A 27,956-nucleotide genomic window follows, 5' to 3' on the forward strand; every position below is an offset into this window, starting at 1 on the left:
CACGTTCAAGTAAAAAGAATCATTTTAATCAGTTTGTATTTCCAGTCTTGACTTTTCTCTCTTATTGCTGTAAGGATAGATGTGCTTATTGCTACTTTACGCATGTTGTATAAATGTGTATTTTTATTGCTATTAACCTAGTTAAAGTTGTCAGTTAACCTTAATATTCATTCTCCAATTTTAACATAGACATTTTTATAACATAAATGAATTGTCAACAAATACTGTAGAAAATGCACCGTTATCTTGCCTCTTCTCCTAACTAGGGACAACGAGGTGCACATGGTATGCCTGGAAAACCTGGGCCAATGGTGAGTATATTACTTTCATATTCATTCAGTCACTTATTCATTCATTCTTCCATTTGTACATTCATTACCGTTTACAAAGCACCTACTGTGTCCCAGGTGCTTGGAACAGAAAGACAATAAACACATAGTACTTGTCTTTGAAACCTGCCCTATCAAAGAAGAGAGATATATCAATTGATATTGTAGCATAATGCTATTGCTAACTTCTGTAATAGGGAAAGCAACCTGAAGTATGGGAACCTACCTGTACCGACACCAGCAGTGAGACAAAGAAGTCAAGAAAGACTTAAAGAGGAACAGCTTTTAAGCTTAGTCTTGAAAGATGAGTATATAAAAAGAACAAGAATACAGCATGGTCCGTACAGTGGATATGTGAAAAACACGATAAGCTCAGGGAAATATTCAGTACTAGGACGGTAAATCGGATTTGAAATTACTTGCCCTTAAGATGTTTTCTCCCTTGTTACTCATGAAAAGGAAACAAACTATGGGAGGAAAAATAAGTGTAATTTAAAAGGGCTTTTATTAATGCAAAACTGATGGATTTAAAATACAGTCCTCAAAGAAGAATCAGGATAACCTAGAATGAAATTCCTCTTATACTCATTTGCTTTAAATCCAGCTTTAAATCAGTGGTTTAGACTCTATTCATGCCTTCCCAAATGTAGTATAGTGACACATATTCACTTTTTATTAGCCTGAAAAAAATCACTCCAAAATATCCAGATGATTCTTAATCACCATTTTTATAAAGTGAAGTCCTAGATTTTGGTACAATGTGTAACTTTCTAAAAACTATCCTTATTACTTGGTTAACACAAAGAAAGTAATTTCTCTAGAAGCAATTGTTTCAAACAATTTGTGTTTGTGACTGACTCTTGTATGCTACAACTAGGAAATTCTGTTATGTTTAATACCACTGGACATGTCTGTTAGCACAATTTCATATCAGTGTTGTAAGGTTCTTATGATAAAATTATATTATTATCTTTGTGATTTTAAAGTACTAAGTGGATTATTCTTATATGTCAAAGTACAGAATAAAAGATTTCATGTTAATTAAAATACATGTCTAATCACTTTTCTGGTTTCTTTTAATAGGGTCCTCTTGGGATACCTGGTTCCGCTGGTTTTCCAGGAAATCCTGGGTTGAAGGTAAGATGTTACTATATTTAGCTCTTGATGACATGAATTACTTAAGTACCTGAATCCCAAAGTAAAGAATGTCATTTCTTTCATTGAAGAGTGTGGAAGTCGATCTTAACTAAGGAAAAGAGCCTAGCATATTCTCAATGTCCATTATGGTAGGGGAAAAAAAAAGAAAATGAAAAATATGATATTATTATATAATAAGTAATTAAAAGAGAATTACTTATAATCATATATTTGTAGTATCAAAGAATCTGTTGCAGTAGGACTCTAACACCAGACAATTGTAACGGCTGTGAGGGGTAAGGGTTTAATCTGAATTGGAACTCTATTCTTGGATACAGTGCCTGGCAGTAATAAATAACAGAATGTTCTAAACAATAGAAGAGTAAAACAAATCCGAGGTGGTCAAAAGGCCACACAATATTGGCCTCACTTCTGCTCCCCTTCTCCCCACCTCCACCCCCGCAACTTACACAATCATTAATGGAATGCATGAGGAGGCTATTTGGCTGTCCATGTGGAAATGGACTGGAGTATTCTGCTGGGATGATTTACATTTGTAGTGAGTCACAACTTGTTCTTTCTCTCAACACTTTGGATGATAAATCCATGGATTACAGTGGGAGGTTATTAAGATTATATTAGCTAAATTAGTGAATAAGCTCAGAACACTACCTTCAAACTTTGAACAACACAATACGTTTGATTTTTCTCACACCCGGTTTTTCTTTGGCAATAATTTTCTTCATCTTGAAGAAGGGATTTGCTCACAAGATTCTGCTGTACAAAAACCGTGGCCAGTCACCTCACCTCTCTAAATCTTGTTTTCTCAGGGAATTTTATTGAAGATTAAGTGAGAAAATATGCAAACCCTTAGCATAGTGCCTGAGGCAGAGGGTGCCCTCAGTACAGGCCCACGCTTCTTGTTAGTGGGGCCACTCAGATTGGATTTGAACTTCGAAACAAACAAATAAACAAACAGAAAATCTCTAGTTGACCTTTCAAGTATTCTTTGAAATGTGAGAGTCATCAAGTCAAATTATTCTTCGGCTGTCTCTAACGCTGACTTTAAATTCTGTGCCACAGGAATGTAGCTGCTTTATTTTAAAATGGTGCCCTCCGTTGGTTCACTAACCAGTCCCTCCGTTAACTGAGAACTCACTGTGAACTCAGCCGAGTAGGACCTGCTTCAGTTCTCCTCTGTATCTGATCTGCTCCCTGAAGTCCTAAATCTGCTGCCACTGACTCTGACATTGGAAGGCCCAAACTCCCTGTGTACCTCAATCAAAATAGGCAAAATCCCTTCCCTCTCTCTCTCTGTAAGACTCTCCACCCTCACACCGAGCTCTGGCTAGAGAATTCTAGGAAGAATACTCACAATGCCCCGGACTCTCACTTAGCAGGAAGTGGTTTCTGCTCCTACTGTGGCCTCTAGTTAAGACTTCACTAGCCACCATAGTTTACACAGTAGTTCACTCTGGATACTTCCCTCTCCTCCTGGGATTTTCTAATACAGGCTGTTGGCTACTGAAAACTCCTTAATAAAGTCAAACACCTCACAAAACTGTTTCAGAAATTGTTTCCCTGTCCTACCACCACCCCCAACATAAAGACCACCACCCCCGGTGTTTGTTTTTGGCCAAAATTCTGCTATACCTGTAATATTCTTCCAGGCTCTCTGGCTCTCTAGATGAAGAATAAACTTTCACGTCTAGTTCTTTGTATTTCAGTGAAGGATAATAGTGATTCCCTCTGCGATTTGATTTACATTAGTTACCTAATATGTTAGATAAAATGCAGAAACTCAGCTAAGTTTGAATTTCAGATAAATAAAGAAAAAACTTTTAGGATAAATGTGTTCCAGATATTGCATGGGACAAACTTATTCTGAAATCATTTGTTGTTTATCTGAATTAAAACTTAACCAGGCATCCTGTATTTTTATTTACTATCTGGATTCCTATCTTGGGTTGAAACAAGAGTGGCTATCAGGTGACCTTCACCAGGTTGCTCTGCTCTGCATGCCGTGGGCATCATCACATCCAGAGTGGCGGGAAGTGAGTCCATCCCTTAAGCTAAGTTAGGTACACACCCCTGGAAACTACTTTGTGCTCTTGACTCGTTTAAATGATTGGGTGTAAAATGTAAAACTCCAAATAAGCAGTCAGTTTTGAAACACACCACACTGATATTTTCTTAAATTAACGTTTTCCTCATACCCCTTTAGGGAGAAGCAGGTCCCACTGGGGCACGAGGCCCTGAAGGTCCTCAGGGGCAAAGAGGTGAAACTGGGCTACCGGGTCCTGTTGGCTCTCAAGGTCTTCCTGTAAGTTCCTAGTATATTTAGAAATTATCACTGAAAGCTGGACATGTTTTATAACTTTTGAACAAAGGCACCATATTTTAATATATTCTCTTTCAATTCTGAATGAGTGTTTAGAACTCATGAAAACAAAAATGTCCCTTGTCAACTCTGCAAATTTTGTTTATTTTATGGAAAAGGGAATTAATTAGTCATAAAAGTGATTTTTATAATATAATGGTGTTTGATTTATTTTTCCTTTCTTTTTGGTAATTTTTCTGCCTCCTTTTGTGAGATGGGTGGACATCTGAATACCACCCTATATATGGCTTAATATTTCATGAACTTTTCCTGTATCTTTTAGGGTGCAGTGGGAACTGATGGTACGCCTGGTGCCAAAGGCCCAACAGTGAGTAACTAACTTCATTTATGCCACATGAGGTTCAAATGGGCACAATCCTTTGGACAGTGACCATAGACTTGTGCCTAGGTCTCTGCTCATCATGTTACTCTTGCATTCCAATAGGGTTCTCCGGGTACCTCTGGTCCTCCTGGCTTAGCAGGGCCCCCTGGATCTCCAGGACCTCAGGGTAGCACTGGACCTCCAGGAATTCGAGGCCAACCGGTAATGTCTATCAAAGAATTATCATCCATTAGTATAATACAACTAAGATCGCCAGAGAAATAATATGTAATGAGATACAGTGAAACATAGATAATGTGACTTATTTGAATGAGGCAAAAGAAGGTAGGAATTTTTGTAAAGTGGAAGCCAAATGTTAATGTACAATTTACATGTTTAAATTCAAAGGGGAAAATTATTGCACTATGTTAAATTTTAGTGTTCTTTTGTTTAAAATAGTAAGGTCATAACTTCATGATCCACCTCATAGAATTTTATAGAGTTACATAACAAATATGGAGACATTTTGCAAGCCAGTATGGGGAAATACGGAGTTTTCATGGGGGGTTATAATGACAACTTGGCTAAAATGGGTTCAACAGCTATTTCTTAAGATTTATTCTTGAAGAGTGCTTCCAACATGTTGTTTATATTGAATGAGTTTCCACATTTTGTATAAATTTGTATGTTTTATATTCATGTATTTATCTATTGGTAAAAATATACGGTTAGTTCTTAAGAAATAAACACATTGAGAAGTTGTGCTTATGTATCTTTTAGCTTGATATATAACAAAACTTTGTTTCCTAGTACTACTTAAAACAAATATTTTAGATCCTGATCTAAGTAATTTGATTATGCTGATAAATCCTTTTTAAACGCTAGTGACAAATTTATAAAAACATGCGTGTTGTTGGTATTTTACATTTGATTTTATCATGTTCTCAATTTAGCAATCTGGTTCCCACAAATTATAGTACAATTGGTATTATAAAGACATACATACCCAAAACTCTTGAATACTCTAAAGATAAAATACCCTATTTGAAGTTGTCAAATCTCAATAAATAGAACATAAATATAAAATTATTTTGATTTGGGGTGAAGAAATCTATTTCCTAAAATAGACTCTAAATAGATTTATCTATTGAAGTTGTCATTGTTAGTTCTAATTTTTATTATCAAATTGTAATAATAACTGAATAATTCTAATTATCCTACTATGCATGATTAAAAACAAGATTTTAAAAGTAAATCTTTTGAAGACCCCTGTAAAATATACAAACTACTACCTAACTATACTGGATTTTATAAAATTTTCCACACATTCTACAAGATTTGCATAATTTAAAAAAATTATTATACTGCTGATTCAGTACAGACTCAGCTGCAGAAAATTTTCAAGGCCCATTCAGCGTAATAATTAAAGCAGGTTGGGCTGGATAAATATCTTTGTTCTTAAAATTATCGATGTTTTTATTTTAGGGTGATCCAGGAGTTCCAGGTTTCAAAGGAGAAGCTGGCCCAAAAGGGGAACCGGTAAGGTTTTATTTCTTTTAAATGATAAGAAGAACATGAATATTATCCAGAAATGTAAGCCCAAAATACTCAAGTACTTCAAATAATGACAGTGAGAATTATAATACTTTTGGATGGAAATAGTTTGCTTAATATAGTTTAAAATTTGTGACTGACTTATTTAAATGAATCTTTTGACTATAACTCCCTTGTCAAATGGCTCTTTCTGGTATCTGTCCTTCTGTTTTCAATAGGGGCCACATGGCATTCAGGGTCCAATAGGCCCACCTGGTGAAGAAGGCAAACGAGGTCCCCGAGGTGATCCAGGAACAGTTGGTCCTCCAGGCCCCATGGGAGAAAGGGTAAAATTTGAATGATTGAATAAATTCTTATAGTTGTGGGGGAATTACATGAATAACTTTTGGAATAGTGAGGAAAACTAGAGCAATAAAGAGAAATGCTAGCAGGTGCATTGCACAGTTCAGTATGGCTATCTTTGAATTCAGGGAGCCAACTGTCTAATCATTGTTCATTCATTCATTCATCTAATATTGACTGAACAAATGCTCTATGCCAATTTGGTATATGGTGCTTGGGATACATCAGTGAACAAGAATGCTATGGTTCCAGCCTTCATGCGGGGGCTAGTAAACAATAGTTTAGTGGGGAGGTAAGCAATAAACAAGTTAACAGTAAATAAAAATATAATTACACATTTTAATAAGTGCCATATACACTTAGGGAATAGCAGGGTGATGTGGTAGAGAGTAACTTATGACAGTAGTGTGGCATTAGGTTAGGTGGTTAGGAAATAAGATTCTTTGAGAAGATGGCATCTAGCTAAGATCTGAAGATTAAGATGAGCCAGCAAGAAAACTTGAGAGAAAAAGCATTTTTCAGCAGAGGAAACAAAAAATGCAAATCCAGGAGGCCAGAAAGGGCTTAGTGATTTTGAAGACCAGAAAAGGTTGCTGTGACTGGACTATAATGAAACAGGTCTGAAAGGGAGAATAACAATATCACCTCACTTTTGTACGGAACCTCAGAAAATGCAAAGGGCTTCACATCAAAGACAATACTAATGCCTGCAGTCACTGACATTTTGATTGTGGTAGATGGTACCATTTCTTTACCTCTTGTATCTATATCTATGTATCAGTTTTTCTCTACGTTTAATTTTACAATGAAGTGGTAAAATATTTTTTGATTTGAATAATTTTGGCTCAGTACTTACATATAGTTTTCAAAATTTAAAATGTCTTTCTGTAGAGTCAGGTTATTTTTTCTTATATATATCTATTGCTGTGTTGGGTTCATCATAGCTCCTAAAACCTTACAGTACTAAGAATAAAAATCACCCACTCATTATATATTACAAAAACATCCACAATTAAGAATCACATTTTGGTCATTTGTAGGGTGCTCCTGGCAATCGTGGTTTTCCAGGCTCTGATGGTTTACCCGGACCAAAGGTAAGGTTATCCTATCAAGGTTGACACTCCTGTGGGCAGCGTTGCAAAAGATGCCATTGTCCAGCATGGTGATCTAGCCTTGGTCCACATGGGTCCAGATCTAGAAGAGAGTTGGACACAGATGTTACTTCTACTGCCAAATCCCTCTTGTGCAATTTCTTCATTATAGAGGCCTAGGGGAGAAGGACGATGGTTGGAGGTGTATTGGAGTTTGTTTTCGAACTTTCCAGGGACATTCTTGAGAAGAATAAGCCATAAATCTTTCCTTTAGCTGATATATATTTTTTCCTTTATCTAGAAATTTAGACTGTTTCAAAATTTGGGGGTTTCTAAATCTAAGTTATTGGAGTGAGGCTCTAAACACAACTTTCATTAGTTAATGATGAAAAACCTCTATTCTACAAGGAATCCAAATGAGAACAAAATGTGAAGTGACATGGTTTACAAAGAAGTCTTTGTAACTACTTTGACAAACTCTTTTATGTTATACTAGTGGTTTGATTTGTAAAACAAGGATTTTATATATGCTTGCTTTTGTTTCCCTGCACTCCCTTTTTTCTGATATGTTCTGCTTTGCTTTGGAACAGGGGGCTCAAGGAGAGAGGGGTCCTGTAGGTTCTTCAGGACCTAAAGGAGGTCAGGGGGATCCAGGACGTCCGGGGGAACCTGGGCTTCCAGGTGCTCGGGTAAGAACACAGCACTTTTTTGCTACATCAACCCAGGAGATATGCTCCTGAGAATTCATTAAAGGTTTTTTTGTTTTTTTTTGTTTTTAATAGCTTGCTTTCACGACTTGGAACATTTCTTTGTTTTTTTCTTTGGGTTTGACCTGATTCATTATTTTTGAAATAATGAATGGTTTGCTATTTTTTATCATGTATAGAAAATAAACCTTCTAGTCTCCTTTATTCAAAGAGGTATGTATTAATAATTTTACCACTTGATATGAAAAGAAAATCCTTTATCAATTTTTATGATTTTTCGTTACTTGCTGATGAACAACTTATGTGATTTTTAGCACAGAGAATTCCTGACAAATTTCATTTTAACAAAATGTCACTTGAAAATTCATTAGAACTATGGAATTACCCTTATATTCAGTTGTCAACAATGCCCCTTAAAGAGAAAAGGATTATACAGAAAGCTTCATGGAAAGATACATTTGGCTCAACATAAGTTCTTTGTCCTGAACCCAGTGTTAGATATATGAGTAAAAGTCTCCTACAACCCTTTCTCCTTCTACGTGAGAAACAGGCATTGGGTTCATCTTCGATAAATATCTTCGATATTCTTCCCTAGACACATGATAAAGGTGGAACGCCAGTTGAATGACCATTCAATTACTTTTAGTAAAAATGATCCCTGATTGTAGACTGCATTTGGACTTGGAGGACTATGAATGAATTAAAAAAACCGGTAGGAGGCATAGCTTTGGATTTTCTGAGTTTGCAGGGACTTGTACCTGGGCATTCACCTTGCTGGGACCAGTATAGTATGTCCAAGGTGCTGTTACAAATATTGGTTATGTGAGATTTCAAACCAGGGTGGCTCCTGCACCCACCACGTAGACTGATTCTCTCACATTGGGCCTCCCATTGTGGGAGGCTTAGAGTCTGGCCCTGAAGGCTGTGCTGTGAGGACTCCTCCCAGTGGGGAGCCCCACATGTGATGCCTTGTTGCATGTTGTGTTGCCTGCCCTGTATCCTGCCCTGTATCCTGAAGCCAGGTTGGGTGGGGTCCATGATGCTCCTGTGAGTTTGTCTAGAGGAGCCTAAGGCTACTGAGAGTGGGCATTGCAAAGTGGAACTGGATCTTTTTAATGCAGTGCTATTTTTACTCTTTAGAATCTTTACTCCAGTTGCAGGTCAGCAACAAACTGACAATTGCTTTTAATTTTTAGGGTCTGACAGGAAATCCTGGTGTTCAAGGTCCTGAAGGAAAACTTGGACCTTTGGTAAGTAATTTAAACAAAAGTCCACCACCATTAATATTTCTCAATAGACATGCAACTTACATGGTAAGATGCTTATTTAAGGTTAACATGTTTGATCAGGTGGATGCTGATCATGTTTACATATTTAAAATGTACCTTCCCCTCCTGGAAGCAAATATTAAGGATCTGCGTATTTTCAAAATGACCAAAAATTGATAACGTTGTATTGAAATAAATGCTTGAGATTGTAATTGCTTCTCTGACATAAGTGAAAAAGTTTCCGTGATGTATTTATTAATATTAGTGGAATTTGTTAGCAACATTCTCATTTCTTGATATCCTTCCAATTTTATACATTTAAGAGATAAGTGGGTATAAATTTGACAGTTCATATATTCTGGGCCCTTTCCTTATACAGTAAATGTGAAATGGAAGTCCTGAGTTTTCATTACCACAAACAAGAGTAAATGAAAGAAGGAAGATTTCCCCTATTAATATGAGAATGTAAAGAGACATAAAGATGAGGCTTGTGTATAGAATAAGAATAAAGTCTCCATTCTAAATATTCAAATACCTCAGCAGTTGTTTTTAAGAACATTCAACTGTCCTGATTCACTAAAATAAAAATGTGGCTTAATTTAAAACTTACATAACTTTTGTAGTAAGGAAAGGCAAGTGACAATTTGGGTGATGTAACATTCAGAGAGAACTTATGTGAAACTTACATTGCTCCTGTCAATTTTGTAGGGTGCTCCAGGAGAGGATGGCCGGCCAGGTCCTCCAGGCTCCATAGGAATCAGAGGGCAGCCTGGGAGTATGGGTCTTCCAGGCCCCAAAGGTAGCAGTGTGAGTACAGTGTATAATGTTGCCATCTCATCATAATCCTCACTTGGAGCTGACATGTTTATAGCAAACTGATTGAAATTTAAATTAGTTTGCATTGATTCTTTAGGGTGACCCTGGAAAACCTGGAGAAGCAGGAAATGCTGGTGTTCCTGGGCAGAGGGTAACTACACATTTTCTGCTAAAGAAAAAAATATATATGAAATTACCCAAATTCTCATGGTCTCACCTCATAAATTATCTCTCTGCGATGCTAGGGAGCTCCTGGAAAAGATGGTGAAGTTGGTCCTTCCGGTCCTGTGGGCCCCCCGGTATGTAAGTTTTAGTGAGAATATATTCACATTGCATTCTTCAGTGATGTTTGTCTGAGACTTTACTCATGGATAGGTTCTGGGGGGAAGTAAATAAAAAAGTGCAAGATGGAAGAATTTCAGTTATATCTTTTCTTTTGCTTCCTGTGCTGGCATCTTCTGCCTTTTTAAGTAGAATTATTGGTCTTTTCATTTTAAACTTCTATGAAATGCTGATGGTAAAAGCTACCTCATCATCTCTATGTTATCACAGTTGAAAATTATGTGAGGAAAGTAGTGTCTGACAAATATTTTATACTGTATTTTATTTAAAAAATATAAATACTCGATTATACCAGGTTTTTTTTCCTAATATTGTGTCTTATAGAAATTTATTTAAGCGTTTTGTTTTGTTTTGTTTTTTTGGATGGACTAAAAAGGGATAATATTTATCCTTTGAGGTATATTTTCATCCTAGGATTTTAAAATTGTGTTTATCAGAAATATTATGGCATGTTTATTTGTTTTGGAATGGGGCAATTTAAATATCTTTTTAAAAATGTTAGCTTTGCTTTCTTTAGTTATTCTAGTTTTGAAGGTTTGATTAATAATTTTTATAACACTGAGAAACAAACTACAATGGAAACATTAATTACCTTTTAGATTAGACATATAAAAGTAATGGATTTTCCCATGCCAATAGTCAATTTCCCCCCAAATTTTACAGTTGGCTCCAGACATTTATGTTTGGATAAAAAATGAACATATGTTATCAGTTTCTTCACTGGCTTTAGAAGATATTTTCTCACCATCAGGGACTTCAAACGATACAATTAGTTGACATTTAGGACTAGTTTATTATCTTGCTAAAGTGAAAAACTTGTGATTGGAAGAAATACAAAGAAATATAAATACTTCTGGTGGTTCACACAAGTAGGAAGCAGACATAAGGATCTGGCTCTTGATGTTCATGGTTTTCTTTCCTTCGTGACTTAGGGTCTAGCTGGGGAGAGAGGAGAACAGGGCCCTCCAGGCCCCACTGGCTTTCAGGTATGCACTGACTCAGTCTTCCATTTCTTCTTCCCCTAACCAAAATGCTTTTTAATAAAAAGATATGGTTGAATGATGTGAAATTCTACAATTTTCAAAGGGGTCATTCCTCTTTTAGTAAATAAGATAGACATTTGGACAAAATCAAACATTTTTACTCAAAGAGAAGGAACAGATTTCCCCTGAACAACTGATCAAACCCCACACCTATTAACAAATTATAAATCATAAAATGTTCTTAATATCTCAATAAGATTTATTTAACTATATTGAGGCTTATCTAATTTTATTGACACAGTGTCTAAAATTTTTTGTTGAACAAATTTTCATGATTTATTTAATTAAATATGATGGTAGATTAATAGCACAGATAATCATAATTTGGGGAAAAAACTGTCAGGACTAACTTTCAATATTCTAGCAGCCTAAAGTATTGTTCTCAAAGCCATTAAAAGCTCCACAAATATAAAGAACCTACTGTTATATTCTTACCTCTTTTTTGCTAAGTGGTGTGCAAATGAAAATCTAAACCTACGAACTGACTAGCTGCTGTGTTATGTTAGAGGATGTAGGTTTCTCATTTTGCTTTGCTTAACTTCTGTTTAAATAATGTCTTTTGCTTGAAAATATAGTCAGGGAGCTCTATGAATTGTGAACTGTTAACACTGGTGGCCTATTAAATTTCCACAGAGTCACAATTTTATATTCTTACTTTTGCTTTAGGGGCTTCCTGGTCCTCCAGGGCCTCCTGGGGAAGGTGGAAAGCCAGGTGATCAGGTAAGTGTTTAAATAATAAGGATAGCAATACTAAAAATTGCTAACATAATATCACTTACTATGTGTCAGGCTCTGTTCTGCTTTGCTTTAAATTAATTATCTCCTTTAATCCTCAAAACAACTCTTATGTACTAGGTACTATTATTATTATTATGTCCATTTTACAGATGAGGAAAATAAGGCACACGGATGTTAAGTAATTTTCCCAAAGTCACACAGCTGATATGATTTGAACCCAGGTCATGTGCTTATACTGTGTTCTTAATCACTAAATATGTCTTACTGTACATTTTACTGGAGGCTTCATAAACGTCTAGGAACAGAAACTTACCATTTTATTTCTGTCATTTTACCAGCACATAGGTTTATGTAATTTATTTTTCTTTGAGTGATTTATTAATTCAACTGTTCAAAAATATTTGCTGAGCACTCTGTGCTAAGCTCTACTAAGCCTTGGCCTGAACCAATTGAACAAGATGGACATGGACCTTGCCTTATATTTTATTTTACTAGGAGACAGAGAGTATAGAAAGTCAGTTACAACAGTAGCATATTCTAAATGCTATGGTAAGAGAGGCACTGTGTGTATGTAAACCTAGAAGATGCACCTAATTCAGACATTGGGGTTTAGAAAAAGTTTCCTGGACAAAATAGTATCTTTTATAAGATCTGAAGGAAGAATGATGGTAAGCGGGGAGGAGGGAAGGTAAGAAAATACTCCAGGAAATGCAAACAGCAAGTGCAAAGGCTTGATGATCAAATTTAGGCACTGAAAAAAGTTCAGTAGGTCAGAAATGTGAAATACAGGTTGAGGAGGGTGAAGAAGAGGCTGGAGAATGACAGGGGCCTGATTCTGGAAAGTCTTAATTTGAGTCTAGTTTGTTCTTATTATTAGAGTAATGGGAATCTAATGAAGGGCTTTTAAGTAGAGAGAAATACTATTACATTTGGGTTTTAGGAAGATCATGCCACAATGAAGACAATACATTTCAAGGGACAAGACTGGAGGCCTACTTGATATAGTTACTGTCTTTATCAAACAGAGAAGTTTTAAATGACAAATTTTCCTTTAGTTAAGAACAAACTTTTAATGTAGTCATGACAGCATTAGTTTGAACCCACAATTCCTAGTACAGTGTGTTGTCTATATTATATGTTCAAGGAATATTAAATTGAATTGAATTGGTTCTATTTAAAAGATTAGTACTTCATTGCTTTTAATTTCACTTTCCTCTGTTAGGTTTTTCACATTCCATTAGGAAATAAAAGGCCTTTTGCTTTTATTTTATTGTTGCTAAAAGTAATATCTTTGTGAGATAATATTTTGAATGAACTCATTGCCAAAAATCAATCATTCAGGTATAATATAAACTTTTCTGGAAAAGTATTTCCATCCAATGTATATGATATCCCATTGTTTATAAAATTGTACATATTTTTCTTTCTTCAATATTATGGGCTTAGTCAGACTTCTAATAGTATGTTAGAAGAAATTAGGTATATGATCTGGAAAGATTTCTAATAAATACCTAAAGTTCAGTTGAAAGTTTTTCATTTAAAAAAATGTATTTTATAGGGAGTTCCTGGAGATCCTGGAGCAGTTGGCCCATTAGGACCTAGAGTAAGTATTTTCTTCTTCTTCATGATTAACTTTGTGTCCACTGGCTTCAGTTTGAAAAAGCATCTTTTATCTTAAACTGGGCTTTAATTGTTACAGTTTTTTACTTAATGAAAATCAATCTTATGAGAAATATTTTGTGCTGTGAAACTAGTATATGCTTACTTCAAGTTCATTTCTTATTAAATTAGAAAACTGAGTCTTAATAGTTGTTCATTTCTAAATTTTTCCCCAGTAGAAGTCATTTTTCACATTTCCAGGAACACTTTTTTTTTTTTTTTTTCCTGCGGTACGCGGGCCTCTCACCGCTGCGGCCTCTCCCGTTGTGGAGCACAGGCTCTGGACGCACAGGCTCAGCGGCCATGGCTCACGGGCCCAGCAGCTCCGCGGCATGTGGGATCTTCCCGGACCGGGGCACGAACCCGTGTGCCCTGTATTGGCAGGCGGACTCCCAACCACTGCGCCACCAGGGAAGCCCATCCAGGAGCACTTTTAACCCATTTTCAGATCAAGCACTGAGACTGTTTGACATTCCTATGTTGTGTAGGGAGAACGAGGAAATCCAGGGGAAAGAGGAGAACCAGGAATAACCGGACTTCCTGGTGAGAAGGGAATGGCTGGAGGACACGGTCCTGATGGTCCAAAAGTAAGTATGGTAGTGAGCTCAGTAGTTTAAAATGGTCTAAAATTACTGCTCAATAAACACATAATGGTGCTAGGATTTATTATTATTTATTTCTCTTGTTTTTACAAAATATTTGATTATATAATTTCTTCAACAAATATTTAATGAGCACCTTCTTGGCTTTTTGGCACTAAAGAGTCAGCTAAAAAAGAATCTCTTCTTTGATGGGATTTTTGATCACTACATAAAGTAGTGATACATTCTCATATACAAACCTGTTTCTAATATTTATTTATATAACTTTTATTAATGACTTATATTAATAAGCAGAGACAATAAATCGAAAATTGTGTAATTTATTAGGATGTCTTCCTAATCATATGCTCCATTTTCCTTGTCTCAGTTTCTACAGTTCTGCTTACTTAATATATGAAAGTATGTCACTTTTGAAATCTGAAAGTACAATACATTATAAGGCAAAAATCAGTACCATTTCCTTTTGGGTGCTGTTTTAAAATTGGTAGAAGACTGTGTGGCCAACTTCAGTGCAAACAACTGAAGTAGAATTTTTCATGATCATATAATATTAGATCCCTTATTACTTTCAAAGGCCAGAGTGATTGAAGAAGATCTGCTTCAGTTTAATTACTGAATGAGCCAAAAAGCCAACTTCCTATCATGGGTTCTTTAGAGAGAGAATGGAATACTCTAAATGTGATGTCTTCTTTTTTTATTAGAATCCCTATGATGTTGCCAAAAAAAGAAAATAAAAAGGCAATTCTATCATTTTTATTTGAATTGGTACCCAATTTCTCCAAAGAGACTGTTGACAACAAACCAACAATCAAAACAGCAAGATCTGATTTTTTTTAAATGAACTCAGAGTCAGTTTTCCCAAATGAAAAATATAAGCACTAGGTTGAACCACATGAAATTGCCAAGATTCTACTATTTTTGATTTACCAAAACAGGAATTTCATATAGTTTCAACCTTAAAATATAGGGGAGCTTACTTATTGTTGGTTCATTTCAGGGCAGTCCAGGACCAACTGGGACCCCTGGAGATACAGGCCCACCAGGTCTCCAAGGTATGCCGGGAGAAAGAGGAATTGCAGGAACTCCTGGCCCCAAGGGTGACAGAGTAAGTTTGGTTTGTTTAGTTCATCCATTTACACTTTCTACTGATAATGATTTCCTGGGCAGACTTTTACTTCTACCACCCTAAGTCACAAGTCATTCATTCATTCATTCTTTCAATATATGTGTACTTAGAAAATGTTCAGTCCCAGGCATTGTTCTAGGCCCAAGGGGATACAGCTGTGAACATTAGAGAGACGTCCCTGCTCTCATGAAGCTTCCATGCAAGTGTAGGAAAAAGACAATTAAATGATTAAATGGTGTTTTGTATGTTTTCCCAGGGTGGCATAGGAGAGAAAGGTGCTGAAGGCACAGCTGGAAATGATGGAGCAAGAGTAAGTGAAAGCATTCCTTTCCGCAGCTGGGCTAGGAATCAACATCATCACTACCATATGAATTTGCCTGAACTTTAAAAAATAAGGTTCATGTTTCCATGGTTGTCAGGATTAGGAGAATGATGAGATCTGAGATTTGACACTGATGGACCACAGATATTCATTTTGCTTACCTTGAATTAGAACAAGCCAAAAAATAGTCATTATTGAGAGAATGAAGTAAGACACATTTTTATTATGCATATGAGATTGGTGCTTTAAGCGGTAGGGCCCTCTTTATCTTTATTATCTTTTTATTTCAAGGGCAATGTTTATTTTTATTAAAATGCTGCTCTAGTGAGTTACCTTAGACCTCATTCCAGTGCAGGCAAGTAGAGTTTTACAGAGTAGCCAAAGGTGTGACAAATGTTTCTCAATATACTAAATGTTAGGGGTGAGAAAATTACTGCATGATGAATCGTCATTAATGCTTTCATTGATAAAGAGGCTGAATAAGTGAAATGTAAAGAAGGATTGTTTAATATCCTTCCAGAAATTGACATTTAACAAACTTTATGTCCTTAAAAATGGAATGTATTTGCAATTCTAAGGATAATCAGACAATCAGACTGAAAATATATTTTCAAACATGAATGATCCTCTCAGGTAAGAGCAGGTAGTTACAGTTGCTCAGACAGTCAGCATTTCCTGGAAATAGTTCCTGATATTTGATAAATAGTTTCTGGTTCAGTATGACATGGTTTGCTGTTAGTTGTCATGCTGTGTCCTGACAATAGCCGTTATACTATTTAAAAAGAGATGACACTGAACCACTGTTAATATTTTGATTCTGTCCATTGAGCCACTGTTAATACATTGATTACATTAACTTTTGATTAAAGAAATAAAGTAAATTATAGAAAAGTTTTAGCCTTAGTGATAATTATCCCTTTTTTCTTTTTCTGGAAAGCTAATTAAGGGTGAAACACTTAGTTTAGCAAATTATGAACTCAAAATATCTTTTGCCTTTTAATTAAATCTAATATTTGATTTAATATTTTTTAAAAGTGGTCTAAGTAAATCCCGTTTATGGTTTGTATTTCACATCATGGTTGCTCTGGAGTGCACAGTAAGTAGTGTGCTGTTTGAAGGAGAGATGCATTGACAGTTTATTTTAAGGAGAAAGCTGAAATACATATCTATTGTTCCTTTGAACTATGAAAATGCAATGCAGTAGGATCAAGATTTAAGCAATGACTGCTTCATTTTTAGTGAGGGAAATATGTTGTTTTAGGGAAGAAGCAGAGCAGAGCATTTGCTGTAATCTCATGGTAAAGGAAAAAAAAAATGAATCACTTTTTTTCTGTATGAAAAAAATGAGAACGTAATAAAGTCACCTTTATATTTAATCAAATCCTTTAAGGAAGTATATTAGGTAAATGGATGGCAGAACATTGTTTCATTATAGATCTAGAGAATTTAAGATCACAGTTTTCTTATGTTCTTGTCACAGATATAAAATTAAAAAGTCATTTTGTTCCTTAAGTTTCTGCAGTAATGCATGTAGAAATTAAATGACAAAAGGATATCTGGGCGGCTTGTGAAGAGGCAATACACAAATATGAGAGAGAAAACCTGTCTTAGGAAGGATTCCAATGCAGTGCAGCAGTTTAAAGATTGTAACCTCATGTCAAGAAAACCCCATGTGGTAGCACCCTACATTCTGAGCCAGAGAACAGCGTCATCTTCAGTGTAGCGGGGTAGTGCAACTCCTTTTCATCTCAGGGGAATGTGGAAAACTGAGTGCTTTAGTAGAATTTCACTTTTTTAAAAAAAATAAAGGAGTGATATTTCACTAGTATAATTTAAGAATATAGTATTCTATACAAAAAAAGAAAAGCCTCTTCAATCTATTGTCACATTTCAAATAGGTATTAGCAAAATTAAATAAGCTAAGAAACACAGAAACACTGTTGAAGGGTAGCTCTAATTTCATACTAATGTTTGAAGACGGTGTTATATATGGAGGAGTTGAGTTGGATGAAAGAGATTAAAACGTTTTGTGGAGAAAATCCATTGGAAATTGTTTTAGACTATATAAAATATTGAGAATATACAGTTATATCATTTATTATAGGTAATGTTTTACAAAAGCAGTCAGCTGTAACAAGATAGTCCCTTCTTTGTTAGTTTGTTTACACATGGAGATTTCTGTGCATTCTTTTCCTCAGTATGCCTATGTTATGTTAATTGCAGGGTCTTCCTGGTCCCTTGGGTCCTCCTGGTCCTGCAGGTCCTACTGGAGAAAAGGTAATGTCACAAGTTGTTATTTTGTGGACTTAAAATCCTGAGATTTGAATGCTGGATCTTTTTCATAATGTTTTCTCTTTCATAAAATTTGACAGTTGGACTAGATCATCTCAGAGTTCTCCTCCCATCCGCCCTACACATAGGGCCCAAATCCTACAGTTATACTGTTTTGCCACTGCTTTGGACAATAACAATCTAAAATCTGCTTTCTAGGGAGAACCTGGCCCTCGAGGTTTAGTTGGCCCACCTGGCTCCCGTGGGAATCCTGTAAGTGACAGTATTTTGATGTTCTTTAGTATGAGCTTGAGCAGTAAAACGATTCATCATTTCGTCTTGATATTTATAAAACCATGCCTGTTGGATTAGGTAACTTCCTGGTTTTCACCTTTTACTATTCTCATTAAACTTAAAAAAAATCATTGCATTATTTCTATACAATCTATTAAGTCTAGGTAGGCAGCTCATTTACTAAGTAATTAGAAGCTTCTTTGAGACTTTGGGCCTTGGAAATTTTCTTCTATGACCCTTTACATCACGCTTAAGAGTCCTCCTCAAGCAATATGTCTGCTTTCTCTATATGTACATTTCAAGACACTACAAATTTATATAATTGCATTTTAAAATACTGTTCCTATTTAGAATAATGTGTGAAAGCTACAGTAATGTTTGTCTTCTTCTAGGGTTCTCGTGGTGAAAATGGCCCAACTGGAGCCGTTGGTTTTGCTGGACCCCAGGTATGATTTTCAAATATCCCTAATTTACAAATGAACATTCCTCTTGTTACAGCAATGAACTTAATTACTTATCATTGTCATGTGTTTTGAAGGTATATTCAAGATTCTGGAAAACATAGTTTTCTAGGCAATATTCTCATTTTCAATACATATTTTCATGAACTGGCCCCAAAATGGATGAATTTGCATTATATTGAATTATATACTTATTTGTTATAATAAAAATGTGGTGGTGTAACATTTTTTCAGACTGTCTTCAAAGATCTTATCAGGGCTTTTTCTTTTCTTCTATGCTTTTATACTGATTTCAAAGCACCATTATACCATATATGAAGAAATGATATGTTAGGAATAATTATCATGAAATAATATATCTATAAGTGTTATGATCAATTGTTTATTTGTTCAATTAATGTAGGGTCCTGATGGGCAGCCTGGAGTAAAAGGTGAACCTGGAGAGCCAGGACAGAAGGGCGATGCTGGCTCTCCTGGACCACAAGGTCTAGCAGGATCCCCAGGCCCTCATGTAAGTTTCAAATAAAAAAGACACAACTTGAGTCCAGTGCCCACTGTTTGACCTTGTGTTTAGACCATATTTCTATCCTATAGTGATCTTTTGTTTGTTTCGTTCTATTTAGGGTCCTAATGGCGTTCCTGGACTAAAAGGTGGTCGAGGAACTCAGGGTCCACCTGTAAGTTGGTTTGAAGCTCTGGGAATTACACACAGCTAGCCACAGATACCTATTATTTTATAGCCATTTTAAAGTTCATTTGAACCTGTAACAACAAATTTTTAGTTGTATAACTATACAGTAGTGGAAGGAGTGCTTAACTTTGATGCAGATCTGGGTTAAAATTAGTTTTTTGATCTTGGAGACCCAGCTGCCTCATATGTAACATAAATAATATATTACCTATGGAAGAGGGAATGAATAATGTCAAAGTACTTTGTATAATTCTGTTATATAAAATATTAATGTGATTCTAGCCCTTGCCTTCAATATACTTGTATGTATTCAAGAGAAATGGAAAGTGGAAAGAGAAAAATAGTATCCTTCCTACTAGTTAATCCAGATCCATTCCCAAAAACATAGGATACAAGAAAAAATATATATTGGTCATAACAAGAGGAATATAAAGGCCTAAGTATCCCTGTAAAATTAATAATCCCTATAAAGTGTATAGAATTAATTTTTATTTTAAAATTACTTATATGATATTATATTTCTAGGGTGCTACAGGATTTCCTGGTTCTGCTGGCAGAGTTGGACCTCCAGGTCCTACTGTAAGTCGATTCAGTAATTGAAATCATTCATAGTAGAGTAATTTTACACACACATAAAAATACACACAAACACATACATACGTACATATTATAATGATACACACATATATTTAATTGAGTTATTATTTGTTCTTTTGTTTAATCCCTTAATTAGTTGTTATCCCATGTTGACAACTCTTGTCCCAATAATTCATAGTGGTAAGCTGTCGAGCAAATCCTTCTTGAATCATCCAGTGTTTCCTAGAGGAGCTTATTTGCAAATCCTTTTAAGCCCCAATGTTTGACTGTTACTTCATTTGGGCACTAAATAGTAACAGTATTGTGTGCTAATAATCATTTCTTTCAGTTAGGAAGAACCTCTGAAATTATCTTTAATAAAAGTTATTCTTTCATTATAAGATCAAGTCAGACAATAAAATATCAATATTATGTATTCATTGTTGGGGCAGAGCCTTATGGAGTTTGAAAATTCAAGTTAACTTCAACACACTTTTTTTTTTGCAATTCCAAATCACTTTATTTTTATTTATTTTTTAATTGAAGTATAGTTGATTTTTCAATATTGTCAGCACACTTTTAATAATGACTAAAAGGTAATTGCAAATAATTAGATTTTCCTCTGGGAAATGAATCAGCTGTGTGGCAGCTGTGCTTTTTATTTTTGTTTAAATCCACTGAGTGATCATCTAACAGGAAAAATGGACCTGTGAGGCTTGGGAATCTGCCTCTGAGGCAGAGACCATCACATTAGGTCTTCTGGCTTCCACTTTGCCCTCCTGGGTCTCTTTCTATGTTGTACTAGGGAGCTCCAGGACCTGCAGGGCCCTTAGGGGAACCTGGGAAGGAGGGACCTCCAGGTCTTCCTGGGGACCCCGGCTCTCACGGACGAGTAGGAGATCGAGGACCAGCTGGCCCCCCTGGTGGCCCAGGAGACAAAGGGGACCCAGGAGAAGATGGGCAACCTGTAAGTTTGGAATCTTTGTTCTAGACCACCTCTAACTGAGATATTTACTAGTAAAAATTCATAAGAATTACTGCCACAGAGAAACTGTTTATATATTATCCTGAGCACTTTCATAATCCTTTAAATGCATTATGCCCTATAGGTTTTTAATTTATAATTCTCTGCTCTAGGAAAAAGTATATGTACAGATATAAAAATATAATAGTCATGGATATGGTGTTCAGAAACTAAACAAGGAAACATTTTTTGTTAAATATCTGTATTGAATGAAGAATCTTTTTTTAAACCAAACTATTTTATTTAATATCCAAATGCCTCAACATTAATATGTTTAGATAGAGCCCTATTTGTTTATTTTAAAATTTTTCTAGTCATTTTAAAAAGAGGAAAAATATTTGCCTGAATAGTTACCTTTTTTATTCTACTAATATTCACATTAATCTTCAAGTTCCTTTCCAACTAAATGGGCCATTCTCACCTTTAAATAATGTTAGAGGCTCAGTGTGGATTACACATCTTGACTACTCATACATAGTATGGTTTTATGGAACAGAGAACTTTTTCTCATACCAAAAAACCTGTAAAGCTGTGATCTATTGTAAAGTGCTTGCATATAGTTTTCCCTGGAGAATTCCTCATTATAGTTTGTCCTCAAAATTAGGGTCCAGATGGTCCCCCTGGTCCAGCTGGAACTACTGGGCAAAGAGGAATCGTCGGCATGCCGGGGCAGCGTGGAGAGCGAGGGATGCCCGGCCTTCCAGGCCCAGCAGTGAGTAGCTGCACTGGTTGATATTTCATCTGATTATATGCAATAAAATTTGTGAAGGGAAATTTTATCTTTTTTTTTCTTAATAGATTTGAAGTCTTTTTTAGACACAGATTCTGAGTATCTTAAAAACCTTTTGACTTTAAATGTCAAATTCTTTACTTAAGTACCTTAGAAAGTCCTTGAAAAATATAGTCATTTAACTCTGGGACTAGAGAAGTAGACAAATAAGGATATAGATTTTGGTGACTCTAAATCTTTCTTCAAAGATTAAAAATATCCATGGAGCTAGAGAAAGGGGATAATCTCCTGGTGAGTAGGTAGCCTCTTTTTAAATAAGCATGCCTAACAGAAACACTCATATTTCACAGTTGAGAGAGTAAGTTTTCATAAACCATCAAAGGGAAGAAGTAGTTGAGCTAAAGTAATATTGGAGGTGAAAGTGGGGTGAACAATAAAGAAGGATTCTGAAAGTAATCTCCTGTTCCCTGGAGGGTGCTAAGAATTTCATATTCCCTGGAGTATGAATAAAAGTTTAACTCACTGTTAGCTTTGAAGAGACTAAATTTTACTGCTGAAAGTTTACATGCTTGAGAAAAAAATGGTGTTTTTATATGGAATGTAGACAGAGAGATTTACTGCTGGGATCTTGGAACTGGGGACATGTGGGTGGAGATGTGAAACCAGAAAACCAGGAGTTAAGGGCTGTCTTATTGTTATCAGGAGTGAGCCAAGGAACCTGGAGGTAAAATCTCCCAATACTGAGACCAAAGTGCCAGGATATGGAAGTAAAGTGAGCAGACAAAGCAGAAATGAATAAAGATGAGCAAATCTTACTAGTGACACAGATTCAAGAAGGGCATCCAGAAATGACAATGATACATCAGATTAGAAACCAAAATGAACCTGACTTGGTGCAAAGGATGCTTTTTATTCCCTTTGATATGTCAGGATGATTGTGATAAGAAGTGCACATGCCTCTGGGAAGGCACTACAGTGACCTGAGTGTTGTGGGATAATGGACAATTATTACTATAGAAGGAGGGACTGGGGTGCCATTTGAATAAATGTAGCCTTTATGTGAACTGGCCTCCTTAAACTTCTTCAGAAGTGGTGGACATATTTGTACTTTTATTTCAGGGCACACCAGGAAAAGTAGGACCAACTGGTGCACCAGGAGATAAAGGCCCGCCTGGACCAGTGGGGCCCCCAGGCTCAAATGGCCCTGTGGGAGAACCAGGACCTGAAGTGAGTACTACAGTGAAAATCCCTCTCCCCTCCTCATCTGGGTGTTCCGGGGACATTTTTTAAATTTAGAAGTCAATTTAGAAATTGTACATTTGACCTGAAGGAAGTTTCCTAGTGATGTTTCTTGATGTGTTCTTGCCTAGAGAGTTGACTAAATGATGACATAAGAAAAAGTAGTAAGATTTGTGTCTTGCACTGACTTTCGTCTAGTCTGGAGCCAAGTATTTTAGTTGATTTATTTTGTTGCCAAATTATTTTGAAGGTGAAAGGACACAACCATTTACCTTTTCTCTTATTAGTATTTCATTCTGTAATGGCATATTTGTCAAAATTGCCAAGTTTTATGGTGATAGGATTAATATAATTGTTACAGCTTGTGAAGAGGGCAAAGTAAGTAGACATGCTTTTACTTACATATCCCTATAAAGTTACATTATGGAGATCATGTTCCCTTAGTCTCTTCTGAGAGGAAATCAGCTTTTGAAAGGTGATTTGAGAAGTTATAGGTTGGAATTTCCTCTGTTCAGTGCTTTAATGAGTAAATCACCAAACATTTAGTGTCACATTTTCTTGAAAGAAACACTCAATGCCTTTCAAAGCAATTTTTGCTCAAATGGTAAAAATATAGTTCTGAAAAAAATCAAAATAAAACAGGAAAAGAAGACTATATATTTTTTAAAGTAATTTAATATCTAAACACAGATATTTTACTTTAAACTTTAAGGATATTATTTGGGTAAGTAAATGTGAGGGAAACCATTCACTGATAATATAAACAACACATAAAATACCGGGAATGTAATTGTTGTCTATTTATTTAGAAGAATTTGAATACTTTTTCTTTTTTAAAAATAAAAAATAGAAATGAGGAATTTAGACTTAGTGCAGGAGGCACACCAGGAAGAATGTCTGGGGGCTTCTCTGGTGGTAGAGCTCCTCCATCTGGTGGCACCTCCTCTGGGCCCACCATTGAAGAGGTTGATTAAGCCAACCTGAACATAGATTTAGTACTGTTTCACACCAAACATTGAAGAGCCCAAATTTGTGGCAAATGTCAGGACAGTTTTAAAGTTGAGCTGCTATAGTAAATAACTGGGCATTCTTAATACTTGAATATGAAATATGTTTGTGGGGAAAGGAAATAACATTGCACTTTATAAGCACTGAATTGTAAGTGGAAAATAGTGTCTTAAACAAAACTGCGTTTAAAGTTGGCACCAAAAATGTAAGAATGTGTTAATAATTTTACAGGCAAATCAAAGTAATAGAAAGATGGCAGAAGACTTTCTTCTACTGAAATTTCCATAAATGCTAATTTATAATATGGAAAAGAGGTGGAAAACATGCTGTAATTTTTCTGGCAATTGGAATGTGATTTTTTATTACTCAGTTAATTCATTTCTCAAATATGATTCTTTATAGGGTCCAGCTGGTAATGATGGTACTCCAGGACGGGATGGTGCTGTTGGAGAACGTGTAAGGGCAATTTCACTGATTAAAAAATCTGGAGTAATGTAAATTTGAAATCTTTGTAATACTAAAGAGTAAAAAGCTACTCTTTCTTCTCATAGCTCCAATGCAGCCCTGAAATTTCTGATTGTAACAATCTTTTTTGTAATGTCATAATTTGAGTAGATCTTATAAATGAAAGTTTGAATACACAGCCAAGTGAGATGGCATTTTTTTAATTAACAGTAGGAAAAGGTGCACCATGAAGGCTTTGGATGAGGATACATATGAAGTAGTCTAAATTTCAAACTCATTCACAAAAGTATGGCAGCACAAATAGAGCTGTGTAACATCTAAATTTCTCTACTCACCTCCTAAAGTGAATGCCCCATGAGGAAATAGACCATGTCTTTCTAAATATTGTATATTTCATGATGTGTTTTTAAATTAGACATGTGCTGAACTGAAAATATCCCCAAATTTATCTGAAACTCTAGTGTCTTTGGGCAGTCACACAGTTATCTCAGACTACTTAGTAGTAAATGGAAGGCAAAAACAAAAACCCTCTCTAATGTCTATTATGATGCAGAGGCTCTTTCCACTCCAGGAGCTCATCATGTAGCAGAATGGGCTTCGAAACCTGAGAGACCTGGTTGGAATCTTGATTCTTTAAGTAACTAGCTATGTGATCTTGAACATATTTTCTGAATCTCAATTTTCAAGTACTTTAAATATGATTCGTACCTATACCACTGGGCATTTGTGTTTCAAATAACTTGTTTAAAGTATCTAGTAGGCACTCAAAGAGAGGGGAAGAAAGAGTTTTGAAGAATCTTGGGGTAAGGCCGCTCCCCTCCATCTACCGTAAAGCCAAGGAATGCAAATTCTCTTGGCATCTGGGTTTTTCCCTCGGTCGGTAATATATTATCCAGTGGGGTAGTCTTCAAAGATTTTGCTGATGTACCCCTGATATAATTTTGAAAATCTATGAACTCCTATGCATAATTTAAGTTGCCATCACATTTTATTTTAATCACAAGTTTTAATTGTTGCAAAGGAGGTAATTCTTGGTAAATTCTAAATGTACATGTGCTTTCAATATATTTTTTTCAAAATCTTGGAGTTGCCAATTCAGCTTATTCAATGTATTATGTATCAATTCTCCAACCTAATTGCCATAGTTTATCCTGGTTGCCAAACTAATCAGTCAAATAAGACTTAACTTCTGTCAGAAAAAAGGTCTGACTCCGTTTCTCAAGTCAAATAATTATATTAATACACGTTCATGTAACAATAATCTCATCTCTGACTTAAAGAGACAAGTAAGATTCGGAGCCTTGTCATAATGGGGTCCTCTGGGTAAAATAAGGAGCCTCCTCTTTCTTTCCGAATACCTCTTCGCTTTATTCTTAAGTGAACTGTGCATTCTGGAAAAGTCCCTTAGTTTGATGCCCAGTGGTGTTTATTCTTCGAAGCACTGCAGCATAATAAAATTGCAGATTGTATGATATCTGCTTTTATTTCATAAAATGAGAGAAGGGTGATTATTAAAGAGGAAGTAGGGAAGGATGCTCCAAGCCAGTTTTCTGAAAGAACACATATGAAGTTGAAAATCTGGAAAGTGGTTTCCTTAGAATTTTCCGTTTTTACACTCTTTGGAAAGTTTTTGTTTATACCAAGTGCACGGATACCCCAGTTAGAAGGCTTATTGGTCTAAGAAACATGCTGAATTCTGGAGGTGACCACTCCTATAGTCCAGCAATCTTGACTATGGGAATAATAGGGTGAGAGTGAGGGGAGGGATGAAATTGGGGGAAAATATCTCATTCTTTTCAGTTTGATTTATTAATAAGCAAATATAGTTAAAATATTTAAGTAAAATATTAGTAAAATAATAAATATGTTTTAAAAAGTTATATTTTTCCTTCTCATGAATAGCATGAGCATATAGAATACGGCTGTTTTAGAATTAATATTAAAAAGATAATATCATGGTTTTCTTGTCAGGGTGATCGTGGAGACCCTGGGCCTGCAGGTCTGCCAGGCTCTCAGGGTGCCCCTGGAACTCCCGGTCCCGTTGGTGCCCCAGGAGATGCAGGACAAAGAGGAGATCCGGTAAGGAGAGTCAGTTTCACACTGACAGTTATAAACATCAACATACTGTATTATGAGCTACATATATGCCTGCATTCAATGACATGTGTGTTTGATTAAGGACTCTAAACAAAGAATGATAAACAGTCAATTAGGAATTAATTTTTTTAGTCTTAAAAATTTGATTTCTAATAGGTATTAGGTATAGGTAATAGGTATTCTATAGGTAATAGGTATTCAAAAACCCTGATGCTTTGACTTTCATCATCTAAAAATGTTGTTGTTTATAGGAAATGTAATAAGGATGTGTCATGTTAAATTTAAGCAAGTAATGTCTTATGTAAACAACTAAGGTGATCTTCATTCAGTGAAGACCATAGATAAAATCGACTATAGAAATGTCATTGGGGTTATAGTGAGCACATTCTTACACCTAGGGACTTCAGCCTGGTTTTAATTAATTAGCCATAGAACTATACACTTAGATACACACATACACCTATATAAGTATTCAACTACAAACATATATTCTTGAATTCTATGTCTATATAATACATCCATATTTTTGTATTAATATCTGTGAAAATTTCTTCTAGGGTTCTCGGGGTCCTATTGGACCACCTGGTCGAGCTGGGAAACGTGGCTTACTTGTAAGTTCTCTGTTGTTTTTTTTTAAAATATATGTCTTCTTACGTAAAATATACTCCCAAAGAAGGAGTACAATTTAAGACTCATAAGTGAAAATTACCAAATTCTTCAAGCTTTGAACAAAATGTTGATTTAAAATGATACCCAGGAGTTTATATTTGTTTTTATAATGTTAATATAGCTCCTCTGAATTTAACTAAAAATTATTTCAATAATCAATTAAGACTTTTAGAGTCACAATTTTCTCCCAAAATAACAGGAGAAATAGTGCCATTCTCTGAGATTTTCTAAAAATTACATAGGAAAATGAGTTTGAAAGCTCTTTGTAAACTTGAAAAGTACTATTCAAATATATTTTATTTTCAACTAGACTGCCCTGCCCATGTTCTGATTTTTTTGCTTTTTGCAGTTGCTTCGAGGTTAATGATTATTATATTGATGTCTTATCATGAGTGAATCATCTCTTACGGGCAGTCTAATGGGTCATGTTTCTTTCACACACATTATATAAATCAATATCTGTATTCAATATCAATATCTATATTCATGAAGAACAATTATAGCCTTAAAATTATGACCTATTATTAAATCATCATTCTCAGCTTTGATTTGAGCTAGGCTAGAGAAGATTTTATAGTTACATGGCATGTCAAGTGAATGGTTTTCTAACCAGTTACAATTTGTTTTCCATGATTAAATGAACTCTAGTTAAT

At 35.4% G+C, this 27,956-nt stretch overlaps 1 protein-coding gene across 3 annotated transcripts in view; it reads left to right on the top strand.

Moving 5' to 3' along the window:
* Nucleotides 1-27,956, top strand: part of COL5A2 (collagen type V alpha 2 chain) — a 355,847-nt gene that overhangs the window by 316,150 nt on the left and 11,741 nt on the right. For all 3 annotated transcript variants that reach the window (XM_024733644.1, XM_024733645.1, XM_024733643.1), the window contains 31 exons: nt 267-311; nt 1,413-1,466; nt 3,691-3,789; nt 4,130-4,174; nt 4,292-4,390; nt 5,654-5,707; nt 5,941-6,048; nt 7,105-7,158; nt 7,746-7,844; nt 9,059-9,112; nt 9,839-9,937; nt 10,044-10,097; nt 10,192-10,245; nt 11,221-11,274; nt 11,998-12,051; nt 13,628-13,672; nt 14,217-14,315; nt 15,328-15,435; nt 15,713-15,766; nt 18,002-18,055; nt 18,269-18,322; nt 18,736-18,789; nt 19,208-19,315; nt 19,428-19,481; nt 20,021-20,074; nt 20,877-21,038; nt 21,700-21,807; nt 22,945-23,052; nt 24,475-24,528; nt 26,509-26,616; nt 27,192-27,245. In XM_024733644.1, the coding sequence (XP_024589412.1) occupies nt 267-311; nt 1,413-1,466; nt 3,691-3,789; nt 4,130-4,174; nt 4,292-4,390; nt 5,654-5,707; nt 5,941-6,048; nt 7,105-7,158; nt 7,746-7,844; nt 9,059-9,112; nt 9,839-9,937; nt 10,044-10,097; nt 10,192-10,245; nt 11,221-11,274; nt 11,998-12,051; nt 13,628-13,672; nt 14,217-14,315; nt 15,328-15,435; nt 15,713-15,766; nt 18,002-18,055; nt 18,269-18,322; nt 18,736-18,789; nt 19,208-19,315; nt 19,428-19,481; nt 20,021-20,074; nt 20,877-21,038; nt 21,700-21,807; nt 22,945-23,052; nt 24,475-24,528; nt 26,509-26,616; nt 27,192-27,245 (2,304 nt within the window). The remainder of the gene's footprint in view (nt 1-266; nt 312-1,412; nt 1,467-3,690; nt 3,790-4,129; nt 4,175-4,291; nt 4,391-5,653; nt 5,708-5,940; nt 6,049-7,104; nt 7,159-7,745; nt 7,845-9,058; nt 9,113-9,838; nt 9,938-10,043; nt 10,098-10,191; nt 10,246-11,220; nt 11,275-11,997; nt 12,052-13,627; nt 13,673-14,216; nt 14,316-15,327; nt 15,436-15,712; nt 15,767-18,001; nt 18,056-18,268; nt 18,323-18,735; nt 18,790-19,207; nt 19,316-19,427; nt 19,482-20,020; nt 20,075-20,876; nt 21,039-21,699; nt 21,808-22,944; nt 23,053-24,474; nt 24,529-26,508; nt 26,617-27,191; nt 27,246-27,956) is intronic.

The sequence above is a fragment of the Neophocaena asiaeorientalis genome, unplaced genomic scaffold (genome assembly GCF_003031525.2).
Source record: "Neophocaena asiaeorientalis asiaeorientalis breed wild unplaced genomic scaffold, Neophocaena_asiaeorientalis_V1.1 scaffold24, whole genome shotgun sequence".
NCBI lineage: Eukaryota > Metazoa > Chordata > Mammalia > Artiodactyla > Phocoenidae > Neophocaena > Neophocaena asiaeorientalis.